We start from the raw sequence: 24,261 nt of genomic DNA on the forward strand, positions 1-24,261 counted from the left end.
TTTTAAATGGTTGCTCCCTGAAGAAAAACATTTCAGCTCCTTCTTTCAGAAGGGAAATATTTCACCTTGTTCTTTCTACTTTAGAAAGTAGAAGAAAAGCTGCTTGACAGTAGGAAAATAGGTTTTGGGGCAAAAATTATATTCTACTGCAATCTGATACAAAGTGGACAGTGGAAACCAGTCCACTTGACTTACTGCCTCATACCCCTTCTGCAAATCAAGTACCTCCTTAATCCCCACATGTTCCTTTGCAGTGTGCACATAAAAAGCCTTAAATAGTGTAAGAAGGTATTATGATTAAGTAATGCATGGATTTGATCCTTCATTCCTTATAAATGTAGGTAATTTCTTATGTACACAAATATGGATGACTTTGCAGGTACTGCTTACTTGAGTAATGATTATTGCTTTGAGCACAATGTCTATACATTATTACTAGATCCCTAATCATGGAATGCTATTATTCAGCTATAAATTATTATTATGACTTATATTACACACATACTAGTTAGAGTGTAGTGCAGTTTTCTTTAAGATAGAAATGTAGATTTTTACAAAAATAGGAACGCAATGCGAGTAATATTTTATTTTAAGCCTTAGAAGTGTGAAAGTAGGTCAAGTTCTGTGCCAAAATATATGTTGAAAACTGTTATAATTATATGCTGGAATGCTGTAGAAGATTGTATTCACTTCATAAGTCAGCATCAAAACTGTGTTAGGTACATAAAATAATGGGCATTCTGAAGTCGATTAAATGATTGCTGTAACACTCAACACTTATTCACCATGCGTCCAAACTTTCTCCACTGCAAAACAATTGGATGAGATTGTGAACATCTTTTAAATCAAATGTTATCTATCAAACAGTAAAACTGTGAAGGCTGTCTATTTTGATGCTATACTATGCATAAGAAAAAATTTACCATTTATGTTACAATTTAAAAAGAAAAAAATTCCCAGATCATCATCAAGTTGAACATCAACATGTGGTATGGATACCAGCATGCTGAAGATAAAATGAACTATTACAACAGTAGGAAAAGAACCTGTCTTCCCATACAAAGTTGGAATCTGTTTTGCTACAAAGAAAAAAGTTATAGGGTACTGAGGCACAGTTTAGGCTATTGAAATATCGGGGGGTTGAAAGAAATTGATTTTTGAAAAATTGTTTATCTGAAGAGAGAATTTGTATAAGAAGGGTGTGAAGATGGGAAAACTAATTTAAAAAAACCCATTCAGATAAGATCAGCTTCCTTATTTGATTACAGAGGAATTTTAAATGAAAATACTTTCAAAGTTTATCTGATAATGTGCTATTGAAAAGCAGTGTTCTCATTTGATTTCTAGTTGATTTTTGCATGATTTTATGAACATAAATATTATATGCTTTGGGATTGTAATGATCAGGTCTAATTTAGTAGAAATATGACAAAAAGGACAAAATTCCATGATGCTCAGCAGTTAAGAGAAATGGGGAGTAAGAAGGAAGTTGGCTTGCTATGCTACTATTTTTAATTAAAATTTTCTGATCAAGAAAATAGTACTGTTGTACTCAATAGCCTTCTAATTTTCTATGCTTGTTTACTAAATGATCTGTTGAATGCAAAATAGGGGTTTGATTAATCTTCTGACTTATTCCTTGTACAAAAACTGATCTGAAGCATAATGTTCCTCTTCTTATTTGAAAGAGAAGCTTTCTTTCATATGGTTGTTCTAAAAAATAAGTATTCAGATGAAAATTAACTTCAAACCGCCTGGGGGAAAATGTTGTTTCTTGTATAAATAGCTATAAAGTCAGTCCCAATGAGAACTTTTAACACAGAATTAAAAGAAAAAAAAAAGAACACCCAAAACTATGGCTATGACATGCTAGTATTTAAAGATGGCATAGGGATGTAATAGCCCACACGTGCAGTAAAAAAATAGCCAAAATACAAATATGGGTATTTATTTGGTGAGACTTTCATTTGTTTGTGCAGCAAAAACTCAGATAGTCATGGTTTAAATCCCCAACCCTCTCAGTTTAGTCTCAGTCTGGGTGTAACTCTTCCCCCCATGAATGTTAAAAAGATGGGAATAGGCAATTTTATTTACTATGCATCAAAGTAAGACCATATCTGAGAAGGCATTTTTAAGTTAGGTAGTCAAATTTACTTCTATTTCTGGTTTATTTAACTCTGGTTTATTAGGACATTCTCAGGAAAGACCACATGCAATGGTTGCTAGCCAAGAGGAAGTGGCTGAAGTTAGCTGACCTGCTTTCCCAAATTCTTGGTTTCCTTACATTTAACAATCCCCTACTTAGTATCAGTGAATGCACACTTATCCAGTCCGTGATCAAATGAGTCCATCCTTAGGGTTGTGATCAGCTGTAGTATCAGCTCTGACCTCTATGAAGGGAGATAAAAATTCCTCCTGTGTGTTTGCAACTTCCTTCTCAATCAGTGTCAGCTGGACAACTCCCTGCCAAAACTCTCACTGAAACATTTCATCCATCTTATAATCACTCCTGGAAAAGGTCCTAGGTCTGCCCTAAAGCTCTTAACAATCAGCTTTAAAATTCCCAATTCTTTGCAACAAGGTCTTTAGGGCACCAACCTTTGCACTTACACAGAACAAATCTTTGCAGTTCTAAAAAAAGTCAGTGACCCCTCTGCAGCTAGATCCAAGCAGGAACCTCAACAAGAAATGGGCAGCCTCTTGTGATGGGAATGAAGAATATTATGCCTGATGATTCTAACTGCAGCTCTCATTAACTGTTCCCTTGCTCCCAGAAATTGAATTAACAATGAAATTAGTAAAGTCACCCAGTGGACTTGGATCTGCAATTGAGAAGTGGAAGGTTCATATCTATTTCTGTGTGCAAATGAATGTCAGCAATCAATTAGGTGTATTTCTTAAGTCTTCACTGATCTTATGAGCAGTCATATAATCCAGCAACAATCTGAGTTATTCATATTATCAACCTGACTCCCTATGAATCATTGTGTTCCCTTCAAAGGAAAAGTGGCACTAATAAATTTTATCCTATTTTTTAATTGATTTCTAGATTACTTTTTCACTGCCCAGTGGACATTTCAAGTGGACATTCCAAATGGACTTTTATTACTCTATATACACCAACCCAGGGCTGCCTCTTCAACACTGCACAGCACTGAAGCTCTGGGACAGTTTGCTGCTATGTTGTGCTGATACATCTCCTTGCCAACATAGTCTCCAACGTTTTGTTTTTTAAAACCTACTAAAATTTTGGAAATATTAGAGATTTTCAGAAATTATACCTAACAAAGATGCTTATAGCAAGTTAGTCATGAAGTGTATTGTTGAGTTGTTTTTTTGGTTTTTTTTAGGTTTGGGATTAAATGGGTGAGATGGTATTTCCTTTTCAGACTTAGATGTTTATTAGTTTTTATTTATATTATATTCTTACAAACTGTGAGCTCTACAGTACTTCATGCTAACAAATTAAAAATGGAGCTGTATCTCTCTTTTTACAAGGCTTTTTAAGGATAAACTGTTTAATTAAGAAATAACACCTAAATTATTTTTTCTTTTACCTTAATGACTAACTACTTGTGGCCCACAATGCAGACTTTTTTATCTAATTACACAATGTCACCCAAACTCATGAAGAAGAAGGTGAAGAAGAAGGACTAGTCTTTGACTTAAAACTTTCAGCTTGTTTTTTATATATTATTATATTTTAAAACTTTTAACTCTAAGCTTTCTACTGTGTGATATTACACACTTCTATTCAAACTATGCACCCATAATCCCAGTCCTATCATTCAATTTTGGAAGTTTTTTCCACAGCTTCAGGTCAAATGCAGTGTTCTCTTGGGGGGTCAGTGCCTGCCAGCACAGAAAGTCTAAAATTCTCAGCAGCTAGGGTTCCAACAGTGTATGAAACATAAAACTTGGCACAAAGTACACTAATATTTGACATATGGATGTGCAGTCTATTTCTGATTTAACAGTATGTCTCATGGTGTTAAGATCAGATTATTAAAATTATTAGAGATGCCTCTGCCCAAATTAAGGTGCAAATGAGACCATATGCCAAAAGCAATAGCAAAGATTTTATTTAGCAGTAAATGTGAGAGGGCGGGAGAGAGAGAGAGAAAGGAACAGGGGGAGAGAAAGAAAGTGACTCTATCCAGGAGTGGCAGGGGGTAAGAATCCACAGAATGCCAAATCTGTGGTGTTTATTGTCACTCAGGTTCAGGTGGGAATGACCACGTACCTCCCCTCAGGCAGGGAGTTTCATACTGGATGATGTAATGTTGTGGATCTCAGGACATTTTATGAGTCTTTGACATCTTCTTAGATGCTGCAGTCTCTCTCAGTTGAATCAATCATGATCCTTCAGCCAAGATGAATACCTTCATCTTACATCTCAATGCCCCCACCTCAATTCAAAGGGGAGTATTCATAGCTTAGTGATTATGTAAGAAAGGACATTGGCATAATAAAGACTTATTCCACCTCGCAGGATTTACCTCTCATCAGACTCTTCCCTTATCTGGAAACCAGACTTCCAATGTGACCAAAATGGGCCTAAACCATTCCTTGAACCTGTTACAAGTTGCAACATTTTCAAGAAGTCTCTGGAGATTTTGTCAAGTGCAACATTATTTTAAATTACAAAGATATTGACAGGCTACCCATTGCAAAACATGAGTAGTTCTGACTGTCAGATCAGTGACCGAAATGTCTTTAACTGATCATGTATTAATAACTATTAAAAATAACGTTAGGTACATATTACTCTGCTGATTTTATGGACTGGAATTGCAGATGCTTTAATGTACACTAGAGGATAATTAATTTAAAGTTTTCCTGGAAAAAGATATTGGCTAGGATTTCAAATTATCTAAGCATGTGTGATAGTTTCCTCTCAAAGACTCTGAGATATTCTGATACAATATTATCATACTCTAAACTCTCCATTCTTTACAGGTTAAATTGCTAATCAATTAATTTGATTGGATACTATTCTGTTTTTTAAGCTCCACAATTTTGTAAAGTCATCGGATATCAGCTGAAAAGTCACATTTAACAGTCAAAAAAACCACCAAAAATAACTGACAGTTCTACCTTCTATGTTTCAATCAAATAACTTACATTTCATGGTCTAATTTGCTACCATTTTTAATGAACAGATTTTGCATATTCTGACATTCAGTCCTCAGTACCAATTAGATAAATTAATATCTGTATCTCTGATTTGAGCAGAATGTAACCTTTGGAATTCTAAATCCTTAAGATTAATTTCTGAAGGCCTCATCCTCTCTGGAAACAAATTGATAACTAAAAAAAAGTAATAATTGTTTAGGAAGATTACGCATAAGTCAATAAACTCTAAAACAACCTTGAGTAAGGTTGCTGATGTTTTATTATGTGTTTATTATTGTGTTTCTAGAAGTCAATGCCTGTTATTTTCATGTAATCTCTTTTTCCCATCTTCACTAAGTCTATGAGAGTAAAGTCTCTTATTATTTCAACCAAGCCACAGAAATTACACTAGCTGATGAGCTATTATTCCCACAAAATCAGGCTTTAGGCAAGAAGTTGTCTTGGTTTGAAATACAGGTGTCTGCTAAGGAAGGCAGGAGCATCCCTCAGAATGGAAAATCTAAACCCTTTCCCTCCAAATTATTGTAATTTTGAAATTAAGGGGCTCTCAGGCAAAGATATGAGAACAGGAATATCAGTTCTTTACCAGAATGCATGATAAAGCAAACAAACAACAACAGCTACAGCATTAACACCAACCAGAACCCCAGCCCTCTGCCGCAGGCGCTTTCCCTTTGGTGCAGTTCCGGTCACGGCCAGCAGGGGCGCTGCTGGCTTCCGGTGGGCGGGGCAGGTGCCATGATTCCTCCGCGGCTGCAGGGGGCGCTGTGGCGCGAGCTCAGAGAGCACACAGCAATGGCAGCTCAACCATGACAGGAAGGGAGGGGAAGAGAGGCTTTGCAACCCTGGTGCCCCTGCAGGACTCTGAGGAGCCCCAAGCTGGGATGGAAGGATTTCAGATGGCAGGGGGTGCGAGGCTACAGTGCAGTGAAAGCTTGGAACAGTGCCAAAGAAGTGGTGGGGTGGGGCAGTGGTGACCTGGCTCTCTATGCAGGGCAGGGAGAGGCGAGCTGAGGATCCCAGGTGCCTGAGCAGATAGTGCTAGGTCCCTCTTTTAGTGAGGCAGGTGAAAATAAGGTCCCAGTTCAGTGGCTGCTCTCACAAGCAGAAGCTCACCCCACGGCAGAAGAAGCAGCTCTGGGCTGGGCTCTGGTGGCAGCAGTGAATTCCCTTCCCCAAGCAGCAGCTCCAGCTGTTCTCCTCCAAAGCTGAGAGTCCGCAACTGACCCAGCCCCATCTTTTATCAGTGCAATTCTCATGGTACCTCTGCCCCTTGGGGAGAAACTCCCAGATAAGAGAAGTGCAACCAGATGCCCTCCTCCTGAGACTGGCCACTTCTTTTGTTTTTCTTAAGTACCCAGTTGTTAGTGTTTCCTAGCAATTTATGGGGGAAAATTCTATCAGTAAAAAGGAACAAAAGGAAAGAAACCTAACCCCCAACAGAAGTACATTTAGCAGACTGGTTGATTATGTGTATTAAATTCAATTGAAACAAATCCAGAACAATGCAAAGCTTGTACTTGAAGAGCAATTCTGCAGCTGAATCAGGTTCCTTCTTTGGAAGTATTTGTGGTGCCTTTCTGCCAGCCAGATTTCATAAATGCCATTTAGAAATCTAAGGGAGATTTTATTGTGTAGAATGTGGCTGGATTATTTCAATATGGTTTATGAAAATATTACTGTTGCTAAAAACAAATTAGAGATCTAGCACTGAAAAATTTTACTGTTATCAGTTGTGTTATAAACACTGTTTTATGCACAGTGCTCTCCTTATTAAAGGCATAGATAACACACAGATTTACATTTGAGGCTAATTCTTACAAAAGGCTTGAATATTTATTATATTTATATCCACAAAAATAGTAGTCCAAACATGCAATGTACAACAAAACCGGCAGAGAATTAGAGAACTTAACCAGCTCCATGTTATTTGTCTCCTTCCACAGCCTCTGAACAGTTTTCAAGGAGCTGAACATTTTACAGAAAGAGGTCCTTATTCTTGCCCTTATGGTCTCCAATCCCTTCTATCATAAAACATCCCTCAGGATGTATTCACATCTTTCAACTCTTGATGGATCCACCTCAGATATTAGTATGGATTTGCCTGCAGGAATGTACAGAAAGATGTCTGGTTTTTCCCTCTTGCTCCTCTGCCAAAATCAAAGGATAAGAATCTTCTGGAATATCACATAAGTATTTTTATTTGAATTAGTTGAAATGTCTGCCTGGGGCAGAAGGAAGATGGAAGGCAAGAAAATAAAAACGTTTTAAGCATTAAACACCAGTGCTGAAAAATAACTATATTCCTCATTAAAACTGACACCAGAACAATTTTTCTTTGATATATATAAAGTTTGAATGTTATTAGAAGTATTTATATCTTTATACGCTGAATTACTATGATATCCTTCATAGCTTTATGTTCATTTCTTTCTGTAATCAGAGTTATTAAAACAAAGCAAGGAATGCATTGATTTATAAGTACAAATAACAGGCTATACTTGCAAATAATATTTTTCTTCTTGGATAGTAGAGTATTGTCTTAGATGTGTGTTTAACCATAAAATGCCAATCATACCTCTGAAATTCCACCAAAAATTCTCAGCACTCCTCTAATCATCATGTCTCTGAGTGAGACAGTGCCAATAAATTCTTTTCAGTCCTACAATCAGACTTGAAATATTTGTTGTGGTTTTTCAGAAGTATGATACAATTTTGTTATAGTTCTGTTGAAAATTCAGCCTTATTTTTCTTTGTTTTACATTTATCTCATTTTTTCAGTTACTCATGGACTTTTCATGTAGCTGCTTACTTGAAAACATGCCACCTTAGAGCATTTTGGGGGATGCACTCATACATCAGCACAATACAGGGTATATGATACAGAGAATCTTGAGCAATCCAAAGGCACACTGCATGTGCACTCTTATCAAGCAAAAAAAAAAAATGTCCAAATTGATCCTGATATAGAGTTTGAGGAATATGTGCAGGAACATGACTGATCTAGAAAGACTGGCCTCACTCCACTGAGTTTGGAATCTGAATCATGTCCGAAATTTCTGTATTTACTTCCATCTCAAGATTTTTCTAGTTTGGTTCCATCTTCTTTTTTTTGATTTAGTGAGAAGAATTGAGAAAAACTTTTAGGTCATAATTTGAGGACAGAATTCTCACTCATTAGACTGTTTTTGATGTGTCTGGTTTTGTGATAGGCCTATAATCTGAGTGTCCCTGTTTCAGCACATCAAAATTTATTTCCTGTTCCTCACTGGCAGCAATTACAATTTTCAGGACTCAGCAGCTGTACAAATAAGAAAAATACTTCCTAGTGAAGTATTCAGGTAATAACAGTTTGAGCTACTCCATTTCAGATTTAATATAAAACCAAAAGGAACTACCTTTTCCAGTGAGAAGAAAAATAAAATCAACTTCTATCTCTGAACACTCTTCACAATTGACATAATGGTTTTACTTATTTTTCATAAAAGGTAAATCTTCAGCAACAGAAGAGAAGTGATTTTCAAATTCAGAATATAAATATTCCCCATGACATCAAGAATTCTGAACTAACCATTCTTTATGAATATAAAAAAATATGTCAGTGAAGACTGGGAGGGGCATTTCTATGAGACTGACCTTAGTGATATAGCAAGTTGCTAAATTAAGAATTCAGACAATCCCTAAAATCCAAATGAATTTTCTGTTCTGATTTGAAGCAATAGTAAGGGTCAGGACAGAACAGGTCAGAAAAGATTATATTACTTTCTTCTGGCTGAAACCAATAACCATGTTGCTCTATCCTCTCCAAGGCCATGTTATCTCATGCTGTATAGTCTTCCTAGAGGACAGATTTAGATTTGATATAAGGAACACTATTTTAGCAAGGTAGGATAACCTCTACCTGTTCCTTACAACAAACCATTCTGTGATTTTGTAAAGCAGAATTTAACAAATACGTTAAATTATGTGAAAAAATATATAAGGTTTAATTTGTCTATGCACAGAAATCATATTAACTATTTTTAGAAAAAAGAACCAAAATCACAGGTGTGGATGTTGGGTTTTGTGTTTTGGGGTTTTTTTTAAGAACTGAAAAAGGAGCTGAGGAGCAAAAGGAGCCATACCAAAAGACTGCTACGTATAAGTAATGAATTTGCCAATCACGTAGAAAAGACAAAAACATACAGTGTTAGGAAAATGAACAAGACTGCATAAATAGATACCAAAGTGGCAACAAAACAATTTACATTCTAATAAAATCTGACAAAGATGTTAAATAGAGGTTAACAAGGATAGGCGGTTTCAACCAGCAGGGCAAGCTGTAATCGAGAAGGTCTCTGCTGATTATTGCTGAATTCCAATAACACTTGAAACAGCTAGGAAATTCCAGAAGGCTGAAAGAAACTGTGAAGTGCAAATACTGAAAAAGATGACCTGCACACTTATAAGCCACTACAATTAATAGTGCTGCTAGACAAAACAATAGAACTTGATTAACAAAAATTTAAATGCTGTAAATGCAATTACTGAAACGCAATTACTGATCAATATAGTTTTTTTAAAAGTAGATCTTATCAAGGTATCCTGATCTTCTGAAGGCTTCCTTTTTTTTCCTGGGAATACAAAACTGGATCACAAGAAATTTTCAGATATATGCATTTATGTCTATATATGCTATATCACTAAGGTTTCTGCATAAATTGCAATAATATGTATTTTGAATTCTGAAGGCACTAGAATGGTAGTCTACACTATTTTAACCAAGATTCAAAATTATTGTAAATGTGGCACTCTAAATATCTCAAAATGTAATTGTAACAAAGGAAATGAGTAGTTTCTAGTGAGAACTAGTGGAAGTTTGATTTTCCGTCTTTCGTTGCTTAACATCTTTATTATTTGAACTGCAGAAGAATGTATTGTTTTTGAAGCTGAAGATGACCTGAAGTTTACATGTCAAAAGCTTGGGACAACTAAGCCAGCTGGTAAAAGGAAGCATTAGGCATTTCAATGTGACCATGTTTGAAGTCATGAACTTAGGGTAAAGAAAATAGCTCCAGACCAGGACATTTAATGCCAGAAGGAAATGTGTGAAAACCCTGACAGGTATGTAACTTGGGGAAGGAAGACAAAAGAAACATTACCCCTCTGATAAATGAGACAAGGCATCTGATGACAGCTGATATGGAGAAGTCTGATGTACTCAGCAACATTTTTCCTCAAATTTTCCTTGCCAGCTGAACTTCCCACATCTCTCAAGGCCCTGAATATGAAGGCAGGGACTCCATTGTGGGAGCAGACCAGATTCAAGGCCATCTGAGGAACCTGAACATAAACAAATCTATGGAAGCTGACAAGAGGCGTCCCAGGGTCCTGAGGGAACTGGCAGATATAAGCAGTTCTCTATCACTTCTGAAAAGTCATGACAGTCAAGCAAAAGCTGCAGTGTCTGGAAAAGGGGAAACATTGCACCCATTTATGTAATGTGTAAAAATGGATACTCTCAGAACTGCCAACCAGTCAGCCTCTGTGCCTAGGAAGTTCATGAAACCAGAGTCTCCTAGAAACTCTGCCAAAGAGTATGAATGACAAGGAGGTGTATTAGGGAAAGTAAACTTGGTGTCATGAAGGGAAAATCATATGTGACAAGCCTGGTGCCCTTCTACAAAGGAGTGACTTTCTTAGTAGATGAGGGAAGATCTTCTGATGTAACCTACCTGGCCAATGACACAGTTCTACACAACACCCTTGTCTCTAAATTGGAGAAACATGGGTTTGATGCATGAATTCTTAGATGGATAAGGATTGACTGGACAGCCATGCCCAAAATGCCAATGGCTCAGAGTCCAAATAGAAATGAGTGCTGTCCTTCAGGGGTATTGGGACAAGTACAGTTAAATGTCTTTATTAATGACCTAGACCATGGGATAGAGTGTACCCTTAGCAAGTTTGTGGAATGAAACCAAGCTGAGTGGTGCTGTTGATATGACTGAGGAAAAGGACACCATCCAGAGAAATGTGGACAACTTTGAGGAGTGGTCTCATGTGAACCTCATGAAGTTCAACAAATCCAAGTGTAAGGTCTATGACCTGGTTGGGGCAATCCCCAGAAGCAATACAAACTGGGGGATGAATGGATTGAAAGCAAGGAAGGGCTTGGGGATACTGGCAGATGAAAACTTATGTAAGAGCGAACAATGTGCATTTGCAGCTGAGAAAGGCAGTAGGATCCTGGAATGCGTAAAGAGCAGCATGGCCAACAGGTCATGGGAGGTCAAACTGCCCCTCTACTCTGCTGTCCTTAGACCTGATATGGAGCACTGAGTCCAGCTCTGGAGCCACTCTCAGTCCAGCTGAACAGAGGAAAGATGTTGACATATTGGAGTTTGTTGACATGAGGGCTGCGGAAATAGTCAGAGGGCTTCTCCCTTTCATAAAGAGAAACTGAGAGGGTTGGCGTGGCTTATCTTGGAAAAAAAGGCTCCAGGCAGACCTTATATAGCAGCCTTTTCATACTTAAAAGGGACCTACAAGAAAGATAAAGAAATACTTTATACCGGAGCATGTACTGATAATATGAGAGGAACATTTTTAAACTAAAGAGAGTAGATTTAGATTACACTAAAGGACTGAATCCTGGAATAGACTGCCCAGAGAAGCTGCAAATATCCCATCCCTGGAAGTGTTTAGAATCAAGTTGGACAGGGCATTGAGGAATCTGGTTTGGTGAAACATGTCCCTGCCTGTGGAGTGGGGTTGGACTAGATGATCTCTTCCAATCCAAACCATTCCCTAGTTCATTGATTCTACGATCTGTTGTCCTGGGGTGACTTTATGATGCTTGTATTCCCAATTGTCTGTTCTGTTTATGGTGGTTATTAAGTTCTGCACCCTTGAAACTAGATCTGAGAGGGAAGGGGGAGAAGGAGAAGCAGTGGAATGTCTGAGGTGGTTGTTTTCAAAATATAAAGATAAGAGTTTCATCTTTCTCTTCTCCGAGACTGTGTTGTCTGCAGCATGGACGGACAGTGGAAGAGAGCTCTCCTTTGCTTTTAGTTAGTTTTTAGCTAGCTGAGGCAGTGAAGTTCCCTGGACTCTTTTTCTTAAGACTGTTCAAACCTGCTCTGGACTGAAAACTCAGAAGAACACTGGGAGCTCACACCTGTGGCCTACCACGGCCTGGGATGTGGCATTTTCCAGCACCAGAGGGACTGATAAGAGACTGAGCAAGCTGAGCTACACCCCATGACAAGGACTTTCTGAATTTGCTATCTCTTCAGAGCAGTGAAGGGTTTTATTGTTTAATATTATTAATTGTTTATGCTTGCAAATACTTTGCTTGTTAAATAATCTGTTTTTTCCACTTTTCTCTAAGGAAGTTTTCCTGAACCAGTAGGGGGAGGGCTTCTTGAATCTGCTTTCTAGAGGGACCCCTTTGGAAGTTTCCTCCCAAATTTGCCCTAAACCAGGATATCTGTAAAGCGGAAGAAAGTAGTAATACAATCAACCATATCAATATAGCTGGGTTGGATCCTTTTTGGACTTACAAATTATGAATATGTAGATTTGGAAGCATAATGCACTCACAGAATTCCTCTGACACAGTTTTTTTCCATATGAATAAAACCTATGCACTGTACTGACCTAAACACTAAAATTGCATATTATGAATAATTATAAACCAAATTAATAAAAGGATTCCTTATAATGATATTCTAATAATTGTGTTTTGAAAAAATAAATCCTAACTTCATTCATAATATCTGATTATCTGATTTAACAGGCCAGGATTATGGCACAGCAATTAAGCAGTGAAGGAATTTCAATTGAGTTATTACCTGTGTACCTAGCTTTCACAAACAGATGAATTAATCAGGAATCAATGAAGAAAATCTCCCTTAGTTTCAGGCTCAGCAAATTACTCAAAACAGTGATGAATCAATGAGAATCCAAGAGAAGCCAGTGGAGTCAGTTTATTGCTGGAGGAAAGGGTAGGGAGAGGACATAAAGCAGGGAGTGAGATGATTCATAAAATCAGAAAGGAGGCATGTGAGAAATGGCAAATGATTTAGGAGCAGAAGCAAATAGGTGTGTGACCATGTGATGTATATTTTTTGGAAAAGGGTTGGAACAGTAAAGGATACCTTCTCTTATCTAGAGGGAATTTTCTATCATTTCCATCATTTCATAACAGCTTGGCTCTACCAGGGAAGAAGCAGGTAGGACATTCATCATATAACTGACAGTATGCCCACTAGCATAATTTTTTGGATGTAAAACCAAAGGAAAGAACATTAGAGAGTACATCTTGCTGAAGCTTGGGAGCATGTATCCAGCAGAGCCTGCCCAGTACAGGATATGCTTCTGACTCCATTTCTCACAGACGCTTACTCTTTTCCTAATGCAGTGCTAATGCTATGGACAGGGCAAGCTACTCTGTGACTCCATTCCTCAGCAGAAAAATAAATAGGTTACTACTATTGTGTGGGAGACAACCTCAACTTCTCTTCAGCAATGGTGGATGCCACTAGTTTTAATTTCTGACTCTGTTTTTAAATTAACTAATTATCCTTATTTTTCCTTTTTTTTTTTCAATAGATATTTGAATTTGTATCTGTGTTGAGAGAAAAAATTATCTACAAGCCCTTCCTATGTTTCACTAAAAATGTGGGCAGAGTCTAAAGAGTTTAGGAGGGCATCTGTGTTTGAAACCTGGGTCAACATGGTATAAATTTAGGTTTTTTGTTTCTCTCTGTGTTGGTTTGCTATTCCAAGTTTGTTTGGTTTTGTTTTTTTTTCTTTTTTTGGGGGGGAGGGTTGCTTTTCCCAAACCACAGTACTCCTTCTATTCCCATAAGCTGAGTAAAAGCATATTCCAATTCAATTGCATTTCAAAGTGTGTTCCAAGAACTTTACACCAATGATACCTAAAACCAGTGATATGATATGAAATGGTATGAAAATGTGAAATATATTGAGGTTGCCTTTCCTGCTGTGTTTTATCCCATTGCATTAGGCCCTTACACAATAATTCTTCCTTTTCTTCTCTGGCAAACCTTCCATCACAGGCTTTCTGCTGCCCCTTATGGAATTTGACCCTTGGAGTCTCCTCAGCTCATCTGCTGATCTTCTGTATTACCTCCCTATAAATTCCAGGTTTTCATTGGGTTCTCAGTAAATAAATACCAGTTCAAGTATACAAGATCAATAAGCAATAAATAAGATACATTTTTATCAATATTTAGGTGATTTAAGAAACACAGACAGTGAGTTTCTTAGATTTGATGCAGAGCAAACCTCTCTAGATTTGATGCAGAGCAAAAAAAAAGCTTATTTTTTCAGTCAGATTATTCTTATATTGTAGAAACAGAAAGCAGAAATGTAGCACATGTATAGCTGACTTCCTTGGGCAAAGATTAAAAAATACTAAATGACATAAAACAATGTTTATGTTATATTTAGACAGTCATTTCTACAAGAAAAATTACTTTCCCTTTAAGCTGAGACTTAAATATTCTAGATAAAAAATAATAAATGTTCATTCAAAAACATCATATTTGTTTGTGGGATGGAAAACCCTTTGGCTAGAACAGTTCAAATGCTTTCTGGTTTCTAGAAAGTATTTTTAGCTGTTTATTTTATTTACACATTGAAAGTTGTAACCCAACTTGAGCTTTTACCAATACAAATGCAAAACTGGCAACAAAGTTCCTAGCTATACTAGGAGTCAATTTTAGTTACTGATTTATTTAAAACATACTTTTGGAGTGCATACACAGCTTAAAATAAAATATTTTATAAATATTTCAAATTATGGTAAATATTAACATCAAGTAACGAACCATATGTGTAAATAAGTTTGCGAATCCCTCAATGGACTTAGCATGACCACTTGCTTAAGTTAAATGTCTGAAAGAACCACATCTCTACCAGGAGACTGTAAAGTCAAAAAAATCTCTAGACTTTTTAGGCAGAGGAAAGAGGTAAATGTGAATGTCAATATCTTTTTCTGCTCTGAATTATCTGCTGTTCAACCTTAAAGGCCCAATTGGAAAAGGCTGGCTACTACTACAGTGAATGAATACTGAGACCATTTCTGAGGTAGGAAAGGTCTCAGCTTTGTAAAGCTGCTTTGAAATTGCGGAACTATTAAAACCAAGTGCCCAAGTTCCTTGTAAATGTTAAGCACAGCACTTGGGAATTCTTTTATTATATCTATAATGTCTTCAAAGTTGGAAATGTAAGTGGCTCAAAAGAATTGATTACTGATTACTGCAATTTTCTACTTCACCAAATTTAGAGATTTAACATGTTCTGCAATTACCTGGTGGTCTTGGATTATCTATCTATGCAATGCCAATGAAGTTGCTGGATAAATGAACTATAATACAGATAAAATCAATGTTCGTTCAAAGGCTGAAGTCTGAGGAACCTTTTTAATAATTTCTAGTATTTCATACCAATGGACTGCATCATGAACTCATGACAAAGAACATAACCACACCGTTCCTATAATCTGTGGCACAACTTCCATTTCCTTCAGTGCAAGAAGGCTCAAGCTAGCGGACTGCTCTCTTTATCCTACAAGTCTTCCTGATCTTTTAAAGAAGGATCTCATCTCTATGTGGATTTTGGAAATAATGCTATAATTTTAAATTATTTAAAATTGTTAAGACTAAAGAATTTTCAAAGTCACTCATCATCTCATCTGATGAAGAAGACTCCTGTTGCTTCTCTAACATTTCCTAGTTGAAGTTTCCTACTTGACTGGATCACATTTGCAAGTCCATGTGCTTTTGTAAGATGAGCATGACAGCTATTCAGGACATAGGCATGGGTAGGGGAAGACCTCAAAATTTAACCAGTTATCTTATTTTGACGTATGAGTCGGATCATGCAGAGTGAGATCAGCTTTTGAAAATCTAGAAAAAAGAAAATGCAGAAACTCCCCCATGGTTTGTGTATAGTTTGTTATTGTCCCAGACATTAAAAGTACTGCAGTCTTAAAATCTCCTAAACAGTAAACATGATATCTGACAATTTAAAGACATAGAGATCCAAGTTAAAAGTCCTGAAGAACTTCTATAAGAAAATCTACTATCTGTAAAAGATCCATTGTAATGTGAGTTATTCAAGAAGAGGTACAGTCTTATGTCTAATGCCTTATATATAAATAATTTCCTATCACAATTGAAGCAACTAAAATAATCTCCTGGGTTAAAAGTACCTGATTAAAAAAAAAAAAAGAAAAAAAAGAGAGAAAATAAAAAATATTTCTCATCTCCTGGCAAAAGAAACAACCAACGTTCAGAAACAAGTTTTCAATTTGAAGTCTTTAGCTTCACCTTCAAACTTTTTTTCACACTGGACTACTTATTAAAGAGCTTTTTATGCCTAATTTTATATTATTGCACCAGAATTTAAAAAAAAATAAACTAAACATACAAGCAAAGCAAAAACAGCCCAAGCAAAAAACAGTTTTTAGAACAGTAGTTCCATGGCATTACAATTGATTAAACGCCCACTGGCACCAACTTTGAATCAGACTTCTTCTATTTAGATGAATGTCTGCAATTAGGTTTTATGTAATGTTACATACAGAAAAGTTAAAGACTCTTTGAAACTTCGATTTTTAGCACTGACACAGGCTATAGCTGCTGCCACTAATTTTGAAATTATAGCAGACTATTCAATCCTGTTGCATTCATTCACATATAAGTTAACATATTGCTCAAGAAAAAGCCAATTTATTAAAAGAGTCATGATGAGTAACTCAATGCAATGTTGTTAAATATTAACAGTAACTCAGCAACTCAGTGCAATGTTGTTAAAACTGTCACTTGTCTGTTGAACGTGAATTTTATTATATGGTGATGAATAGCACCAAAATAATAATATAATTATACTATTATGAATGTAAATTTTGTTGTAATTTATAGCTAAAGTGTTCTAAAAGAACAAAAGAGAAATCATATGTTTAATGTTATGAAATTCCATGAACTTAAAAGAGAGCTAGGCCCTCAAATTAAAAGTTTATTATATTTTTAAGCGCTTTGACCCCAATAGTAAGAAAAATGATTAAATGCTAAATGCACATGAAAATGGTTTGGTATACTTGAAACTAAATTCTGTGAGATCACTGTGTTAACCTCAAGACAACAGGATCTAAACTAATAAATGTTTATCAGTAATTATACCGAAAAGAAAACAAAAAAAAAGGAATTGATCAGATTTCCAAAAATATCATTATTATGTCTGAGACATTATCTGGAAGAGAAATTTTCCCCAAGTGTGAATCTAATAGAATTTATGACACCTCATATGCTTAACATGGGCATACAACTTCCACTGGACCAGATTGCTCAGAGCTTCTTCTAACTTCGCCTCTTAAAAAGGACTTTCTTCTACAATGCCTTGCTCTTTCAAAAGGGACATTACTCCTTTTCAGTACTTTTCCAAGGAAAATCTGGGTGCCATGAAGTCAAATATAAAAGCTGTATATTTTTTCTTTTATGTATCTTAATTATTTACTCTACATGCCCCCCCTTTTGATTTCTGCACCAAGTCTTGTAAAATGGGCTCAAACTTCAACTTGAGCAGTGCTATGGGACATACTACAAAAGCATGACAAGTATCAGAACTAGAAGTTTTAATAGTTCTGTGCTCATCAGGTTTGCATTGCATAAAAACAGATATGATGAAAAAAACCAAAAAACCCTAGCTGTGAAAGATAATTACTTGTAAAGTGAATTCCTTTCAGAGAGAAGGAGACAATCCTATAATTAATACCTTGAACATTTTTATTACGTAACAACATTGCTACTTTTTGTGTTTGGGGATTTTATAGGCATACAAATGAGAGTTAGTCTACCCATATTCATATTCTTATCATTCCATCTTAGCCACGTAAAGGACTATAAAGCACTAAATTTGTATTTTCTGTGTTACTTTTTATCTTGTGATGACCTCTCCTGGTTGAGCTGTTCATTAGCCTTGATTCCAGAAGGGTGTTTTCATCCTTCCACGCTTATTAAAAAAAATAAAAATTGCAGGAATATGAAGAATTTATTGCCAGGGTATGAAAACATGACCATGAATAGAATTGACAGTAAGATCTGAGCATTAATGTGTGGGATATTGTATCACAGTGTATGTTTATTATACTACAGGATGGGCTTTCAACACCCACGTCATCTTGAGATAAAACTAAATGAGATTAAAAGCTTTCAACACGATCACTTCTGAATCAGTACTACTGACAGATTCCATTTTAACTAGAGATATATTTACTTTGCAAAGTAAACAAACATTTGAGATAAAGCATATTCACATCAGCAATATCCAATTCTGTTCTTTCTGAAAGCTGTATCCTTTTCTATGGCAGCACAAGCAGACCAGACTGTGAGAAAATACTGAACAGCAAGCTCTTACATAGGGATTTGTAATGCACTGTACACCATAAGACTTGCATATTTCCTAAAAAACCTATAGGGAAAAAATTTGATGTTGTTAATAACTTCAAAGCCAAAACATAAATTTACAATGGAGGAGAAAATGAAATAGTGGTTGGAAATAAGTTTTACATCAAAGTTGCATTTCACACAGTTTTTAATTGTTTCAGAAGTATTCCGAATATGAGGTTCAAAATCAACAGAGGGGGAAAAAAAAGAAAAAAAAAGGAAAAAAATCAAAATGAAACAAAACAAAGCAAAAAAAAGGATAATGAAAACTAGATATACCATCTTGTCAACAGAGAACAAAATTCTCCAATCCCATTCACAAAATCCTCCAATCCAAATCAGTTGCAAAGTTACAAACAACCCCAGAAAATAGAGCACAGTGACAAAATACAGTGGAGTGACCAGTTTGTATAGCAAAGCATGCAACAGAATAACCAGCAAAGTGGTACACCAAAACAGTGTGACACAGCACTGGAGTTCCTTCCCACTGTGGCACCAGCACCCAAGCATCCATAAGCTTTACAAGAATTTTCAACATGTGCTGCACTGAGAACAATCCTTTTGTAAATTTAAGGCTGACGTGTATTTCTAACTATATTTATGTTTCCAGTAAACAAATCTAGCTCCATTTCACTTTAAGAAGTGAGTCAGAAATGAAATGAAATGCCACTCACTACATAAGGAGTATAATGTATAAGCTCTTGGAAGGTGAATTAATATAAAGAAATTTTTGAATAGCTGATCATCAAGATGGGAATGCATATGACTAAACTGTAATTAAGATTATATATATCCCCCATTCCTGGAATTTCTGGGTATAATGTTGTTACTACAACCATTAACTTCTGAACAAACTTATTTCAAAAGTTAAAGATTTGTTTGTTGGGAAATCAATAACCCACTGTAGGTAATTTTCAAGTTATACTATAGCCATTAGTTGCTGAGTGACAAAAACAAACAAAAAAAGCTCCAAAACCCTCTCAGAGAAAAGCAGGGACTTTGTTTTCAAAGAACAGATTTCTGACAACCTAAATCATGAATACTGTCCCCCACACATTCCTATTATGCAGAGCCTGAGAGATGACCATGAAGAAATAATACTCCTAAGAAAAATTATATAGTTGGTCAAAACTCAGAAGTAAACCTCAGGATCAATACTTCTCCTAATTCAAAGGTAGGAAAACAACTGAACATCCTATAGCCTTTGAGACCTCGATAACAATGCAGACACTGCTATACATATTTGTTGACACACAAAAAAATATGCAGGTGCAAGAAAATCCTGGAATAACACTTGTTTTTCAATAGGTATTAGATGATAACAGATAGAAACCCAGTAAGAAAGCATAGCAGTGCTCCAATTCCCTAATCATTGCATTGTTCATTCCAGCCCCCAAGGAAACAATTAAACAAATAAATAAATAGAGCGATCTACATAGATCTCTATGCAGTATATACATTGCATTCTATGCAATTCCCTGCTTGGTCAGTAGAATCAACCCCCATTCACATGCATGCAATCCCAGCACATCTATCCATAACATTTCAGGACACTTCCTTCCTCTATAAACAGCCGATCAAGCCAGCACTATGATGATGATACTATAAAAATGCACTGTTTCATTTCAGTATGCATTTCAAAAATACTTGGCCATTGGCAAATGTTTTACATAGTCTTAAGAGAAACAACTAAATACTTAGTACTGACATCTACTTGCAAAATGTTTTGCTCAAAACTACAGCTTAGTGCAATGTTCAAGACTTGGTCTAATATCCACTGAAATCAATTAATATGGTGTCATTTTTATACTAACAACAGAATCAGATTCTGTACAGGTGCTCTACACTCCTCTAGTCTGAAGTTCAGAATTTCAGCAGATGTTTGATCATTTCTCTACTATTTCTACCTCACTAGGAGGGCAATTGATGGTCTCCTCTAAAATACCTTTGCTCATTCTATTATCGGCAGCAAAACTTTGCTCTAAAGAAAAGCTGTCCTGGCTCAGTTCCCTCTCTTCAATTCACAATCATTCTTTCCTCTTCAAACGAGACACAATTTTCTCTTGCTGCTCCTCGATAAAACACTAGTTATGGAAACTGCTCACATCTCCTCTTTTCCCTCACAAAACTGTGGAAGTGAAGTACTTCCAAATGCAAATTGCATTCCTTCCGAGGAAGATGGGAAAAACCAAAATAAACCAAACCGACCAAACAAAAACTATCCCCAAACTTTGAACTGCTTCTGATTGCTTTCCCCCTCTGACTCCATTGCAGAACCAAGATTATATCACAGAGTAGGTCTCTTTCAACTTTCCACACCAGCTACCATTGAAATCACCAAGGAAGATCTGATGGGGAGCACTGCAAACAGTATCAGACCTCAGTGCACACATATGCATACAAAGAAAAATCAAACACAATCAAACACAATATTCATCAGCAAAGCAAAAATAATCGACCTCACAGAGTTGTGGGAATCTCCCTCTGGCTTAATTCGGAGCTGAAATTGTGCGCGTTTCTTAGAAAAGGGTACTTACGAGATGCAGGCAGAGCAGTCCTGGCTCTGCAGCTAATGCTGATGAAAATCCAGAGGAAGAGAGCTGCCCTGCAGCCAGCTCGGGTAACCACAACCATCCTTCACTTCCTGGCTCCCTGTACTCCAAATGCCAGTCGCAGAAGACCTGCTTTTCTCCACTTTGGCCCCCTTCGCTCTCTCTCCTTCTCTTCCTCGGAGGAGGTGTCGAGGAGGTAAAGGGGGCAGGGCTTTACCTTGGGGTAGAAGCCAAACCCCCTCTTCGTCTGCTATCTTTGGGTTTGCAGCAGCAGGGTAAGTCCCGGTACTTTTCTTTCCCTTATTTCTCTGTGTTTGTGCGTGTTTGTTTCTGTGCCTCCTTCTCAGGGAAAGGGGGAAAGAAAAAAAGAAAAAAAAAAAAAGCCACGAAGTATCAAATAACAAGGATTGTAGAGTAGAAAAATAAATAATAATTTAAAAAAAATGAAGATCAATCACCTAAAAGACGTGGGAGGAGGGAAGGGAAAGGGAGATGGAGATGAAGGGAAGGAAGAAAGGCGAATAAAGCAGTTGGTGCTGCTAATGCTGCTGTTGATGCTACCACTGCAGCTGAGCCCGTCTTCCTGTACAGAGGAGCGCTGCTGAGAGAAGCTTGCAATAACCTCCCAGCTCAGATATATATACACAGTGTACACGCACACACCGCCCGGCAGCCAAACACACACTCACACAGAAGCAGGGAGAGGGGAGGGAGGGAGAGAGACACTCCCGCAGCACAGAAGCAGGCTCAGAGCCTCTCTCCTCATGTATTTATCATCTTCCAGCAGGAGGAAACGCTGCCACTAGCAGCAGCAACCTTCCTCCTCCAAAAAAAAAAAAAAAAAAAAGGAGATGGGAAAATCCTCTCCTCTGCGCTCCCCTCCCCTTCCCTTCGCTTCCTCCAGCTCCTCCTTCTTCCTCTGCGCCCCTCGAGCCTCCAGGACCCCGATCGTCCTCGCTTGCCTGGCTCAGATGCAGAGCCGGGGGACGGCGGCGGGGATCGCGGCCAGGGCTGGGGCGGAGCGGGGCGGGAGCCAGTGCAGGGATCGGGGCTGGGGCTGCGGGAAGGTGGAGCGGGGACGGGGGCAGGGGGGATGGGGATGAGATGGGAATGGGGATGGGGATGGGGATGGGGATGGGGATGGGGATGGGGATGGGGATGGGGATGGGGATGGGGATGGGGATGGAGGCCGGGGCCGGCTGCGGAGCGGAGCGCCGGGGCGGTGTCGCGGTGCCGCTGGAGCGGAGGCGCGGCGTCCCTGCTCGCCCCGCGGCCGGCTCCTGCCGCCCTCCCCGCCGCTCCCCCGCACACCGCGGCTCCCCGAGCTCCAGCCTGCGGGGATCCGAGACGTGGATAGCAGGCAAGTCCTCCGAGCGGTCCTAGATCTGGTGGGGAGCGAGCATCATCCCGCCTGCAGAGAGCTGGGGCTGCAGGAGCCGCTAATGCAGATGTTGCCATTCTGTAATTAATTCTCTGCCCGAGAGCGAGCCAGGAAGCAAGCTGCATTGAAGTTTCACTGTGGTTTTCACCTACAAGGGATGACGGAGACAACCTGGCCATATCCCAGCCTTATGCTTTAGGGATGACAAGAGTCTGACTCTTCTTTTTCATCCCTCTTCATCCCTCCTGCCATTGCCCTTAAACAGCTGAACTGAAAGTTATTGCTCACCAGATACGGTAGAATAATGAGGATAGGGAGTTATTCATGGATTATTTATTCTACAATCAATGAGGCAAAGAAAAATGAAAACAATTATTTCTCAGGTGTTATATAGAGAAAGCTGAGAAATTGAGAGGTATAATTTCTTTAGAGGAGCCCCAAAGCAGGGATAAATTATTTTCAGTGACTAATACACATGCTGTTAACAAGTACCTGCTGTTATTTAGTGACTGTGATGAAGTGGTTAAGACTGTGTGTAAGATGAGATTTTCAGAAAGGCCTTGGGATATTAGGATCCTCAATCCTATTGCCTTTCTGAGGGAGTACAGTGCCTATCTTTTAGGTCACTTTGAAAGCTCATCCATACATAATATGTGATATCCCAGGAGAGCTGTGGCCTAGAGATTTGAGCACAGCCCAGGAAAAATCTTAAATGCCAGCCCTGGGAAAAGTGTTTCTGTAGTCTTGTCCAACTGCCATAATTTTTCCTCCTTGAGGCTTTCCCTGCCTTGCCTTATCCATAAAGAGTGTTAATATATCAATATTTCAAATGCTTTCATAGAAGTAATGCCAATATGTATACAGCAAATATGAAATGAAAGAGTGCACTATGAATAAGTTTTATTATACTTATTTCTGTTTTTGAAAGAATAAATATTTCCCTAGAGACTCTGTTACCTCTTCCCTGCATTATCCTGAGCTCTTTGCAATGCCCTCCCCTTTATAACTGACAGATACATTTTGATATCCAGTAATCATTATGATATGTGAGTTTTTTGGGAATTGACTAAGAACCAGATATTAATTAGTGACATTAAAATTGTTCAAAAATGCCTCTTCCCTTAACTTCCTTCTTGTTTACATCTTCTGTCCCCCTCCTGCTGTACATCCCACAATTTTTCAAGTTCATTAACCTACATTTTCTTTTCTTCAACTACCACTGAAATGGTAGAGCTGATATAGTATCACAAACTGACTGCAAATATTCACAGAAAAAAGACTAACTATGACATGCAAAAATTTCTACCACCTTCATTCTGAGTTCTTGAAACCCTTTCTGTGTTCATTGGCCTTTATAATTCACTTGAATAAGTAATAAACAGCTTATTTGAGTAAGTACTTAAAGGCTCAGCAGACCATTTTTCAAACAAAATTTCTGTTTCTTAAGGCTCTTCCAACAAGCACAACAAAAAACATACTTGCTCGTCACCCATTCATACTTTTATACCTGTATACCTGTATATCACCTACCTCATCAAGTCCTCCACAGGACAAGAACCTTGACTTGATTTTAGTTGTTCAAACTTCATACTTGTTTAGCATATGATGATTGGGTTTTCAAAAATGTACTCAAATTGATCATAAGTAGATAGACATTGAAAAAAATAGCTAAAGAGGATAAGACAATTCAAAACAGGAAGATCCAGAAGGCTGGTTGGTGAATATTTCAATAATG

The 24,261-nt window shown here is 37.7% G+C and overlaps 1 protein-coding gene and 1 long non-coding RNA gene across 3 annotated transcripts in view; one reads left to right on the forward strand and one right to left on the reverse strand.

Moving 5' to 3' along the window:
- CNTNAP2 (contactin associated protein 2) overlaps positions 1-21,265 on the reverse strand; it is a 1,030,166-nt gene extending 1,008,901 nt beyond the window's left edge. The window contains exon 1 of the mRNA XM_054654380.2: positions 21,131-21,265. Within this exon, the coding sequence (XP_054510355.2) occupies positions 21,131-21,227 (97 nt within the window). The 5' untranslated portion in view covers positions 21,228-21,265. The remainder of the gene's footprint in view (positions 1-21,130) is intronic.
- A 67-nt stretch (positions 21,266-21,332) lies between these two features.
- Positions 21,333-24,261, forward strand: part of LOC143694143 (uncharacterized) — a 232,992-nt gene continuing 230,063 nt past the window's right edge. For both annotated transcript variants that reach the window (XR_013182417.1, XR_013182416.1), the window contains exon 1: positions 21,333-21,420. This is a non-coding gene — a long non-coding RNA (uncharacterized LOC143694143). The remainder of the gene's footprint in view (positions 21,421-24,261) is intronic.

Source organism: Agelaius phoeniceus, chromosome 1 (assembly GCF_051311805.1).
Source record: "Agelaius phoeniceus isolate bAgePho1 chromosome 1, bAgePho1.hap1, whole genome shotgun sequence".
Lineage (NCBI taxonomy): Eukaryota > Metazoa > Chordata > Aves > Passeriformes > Icteridae > Agelaius > Agelaius phoeniceus.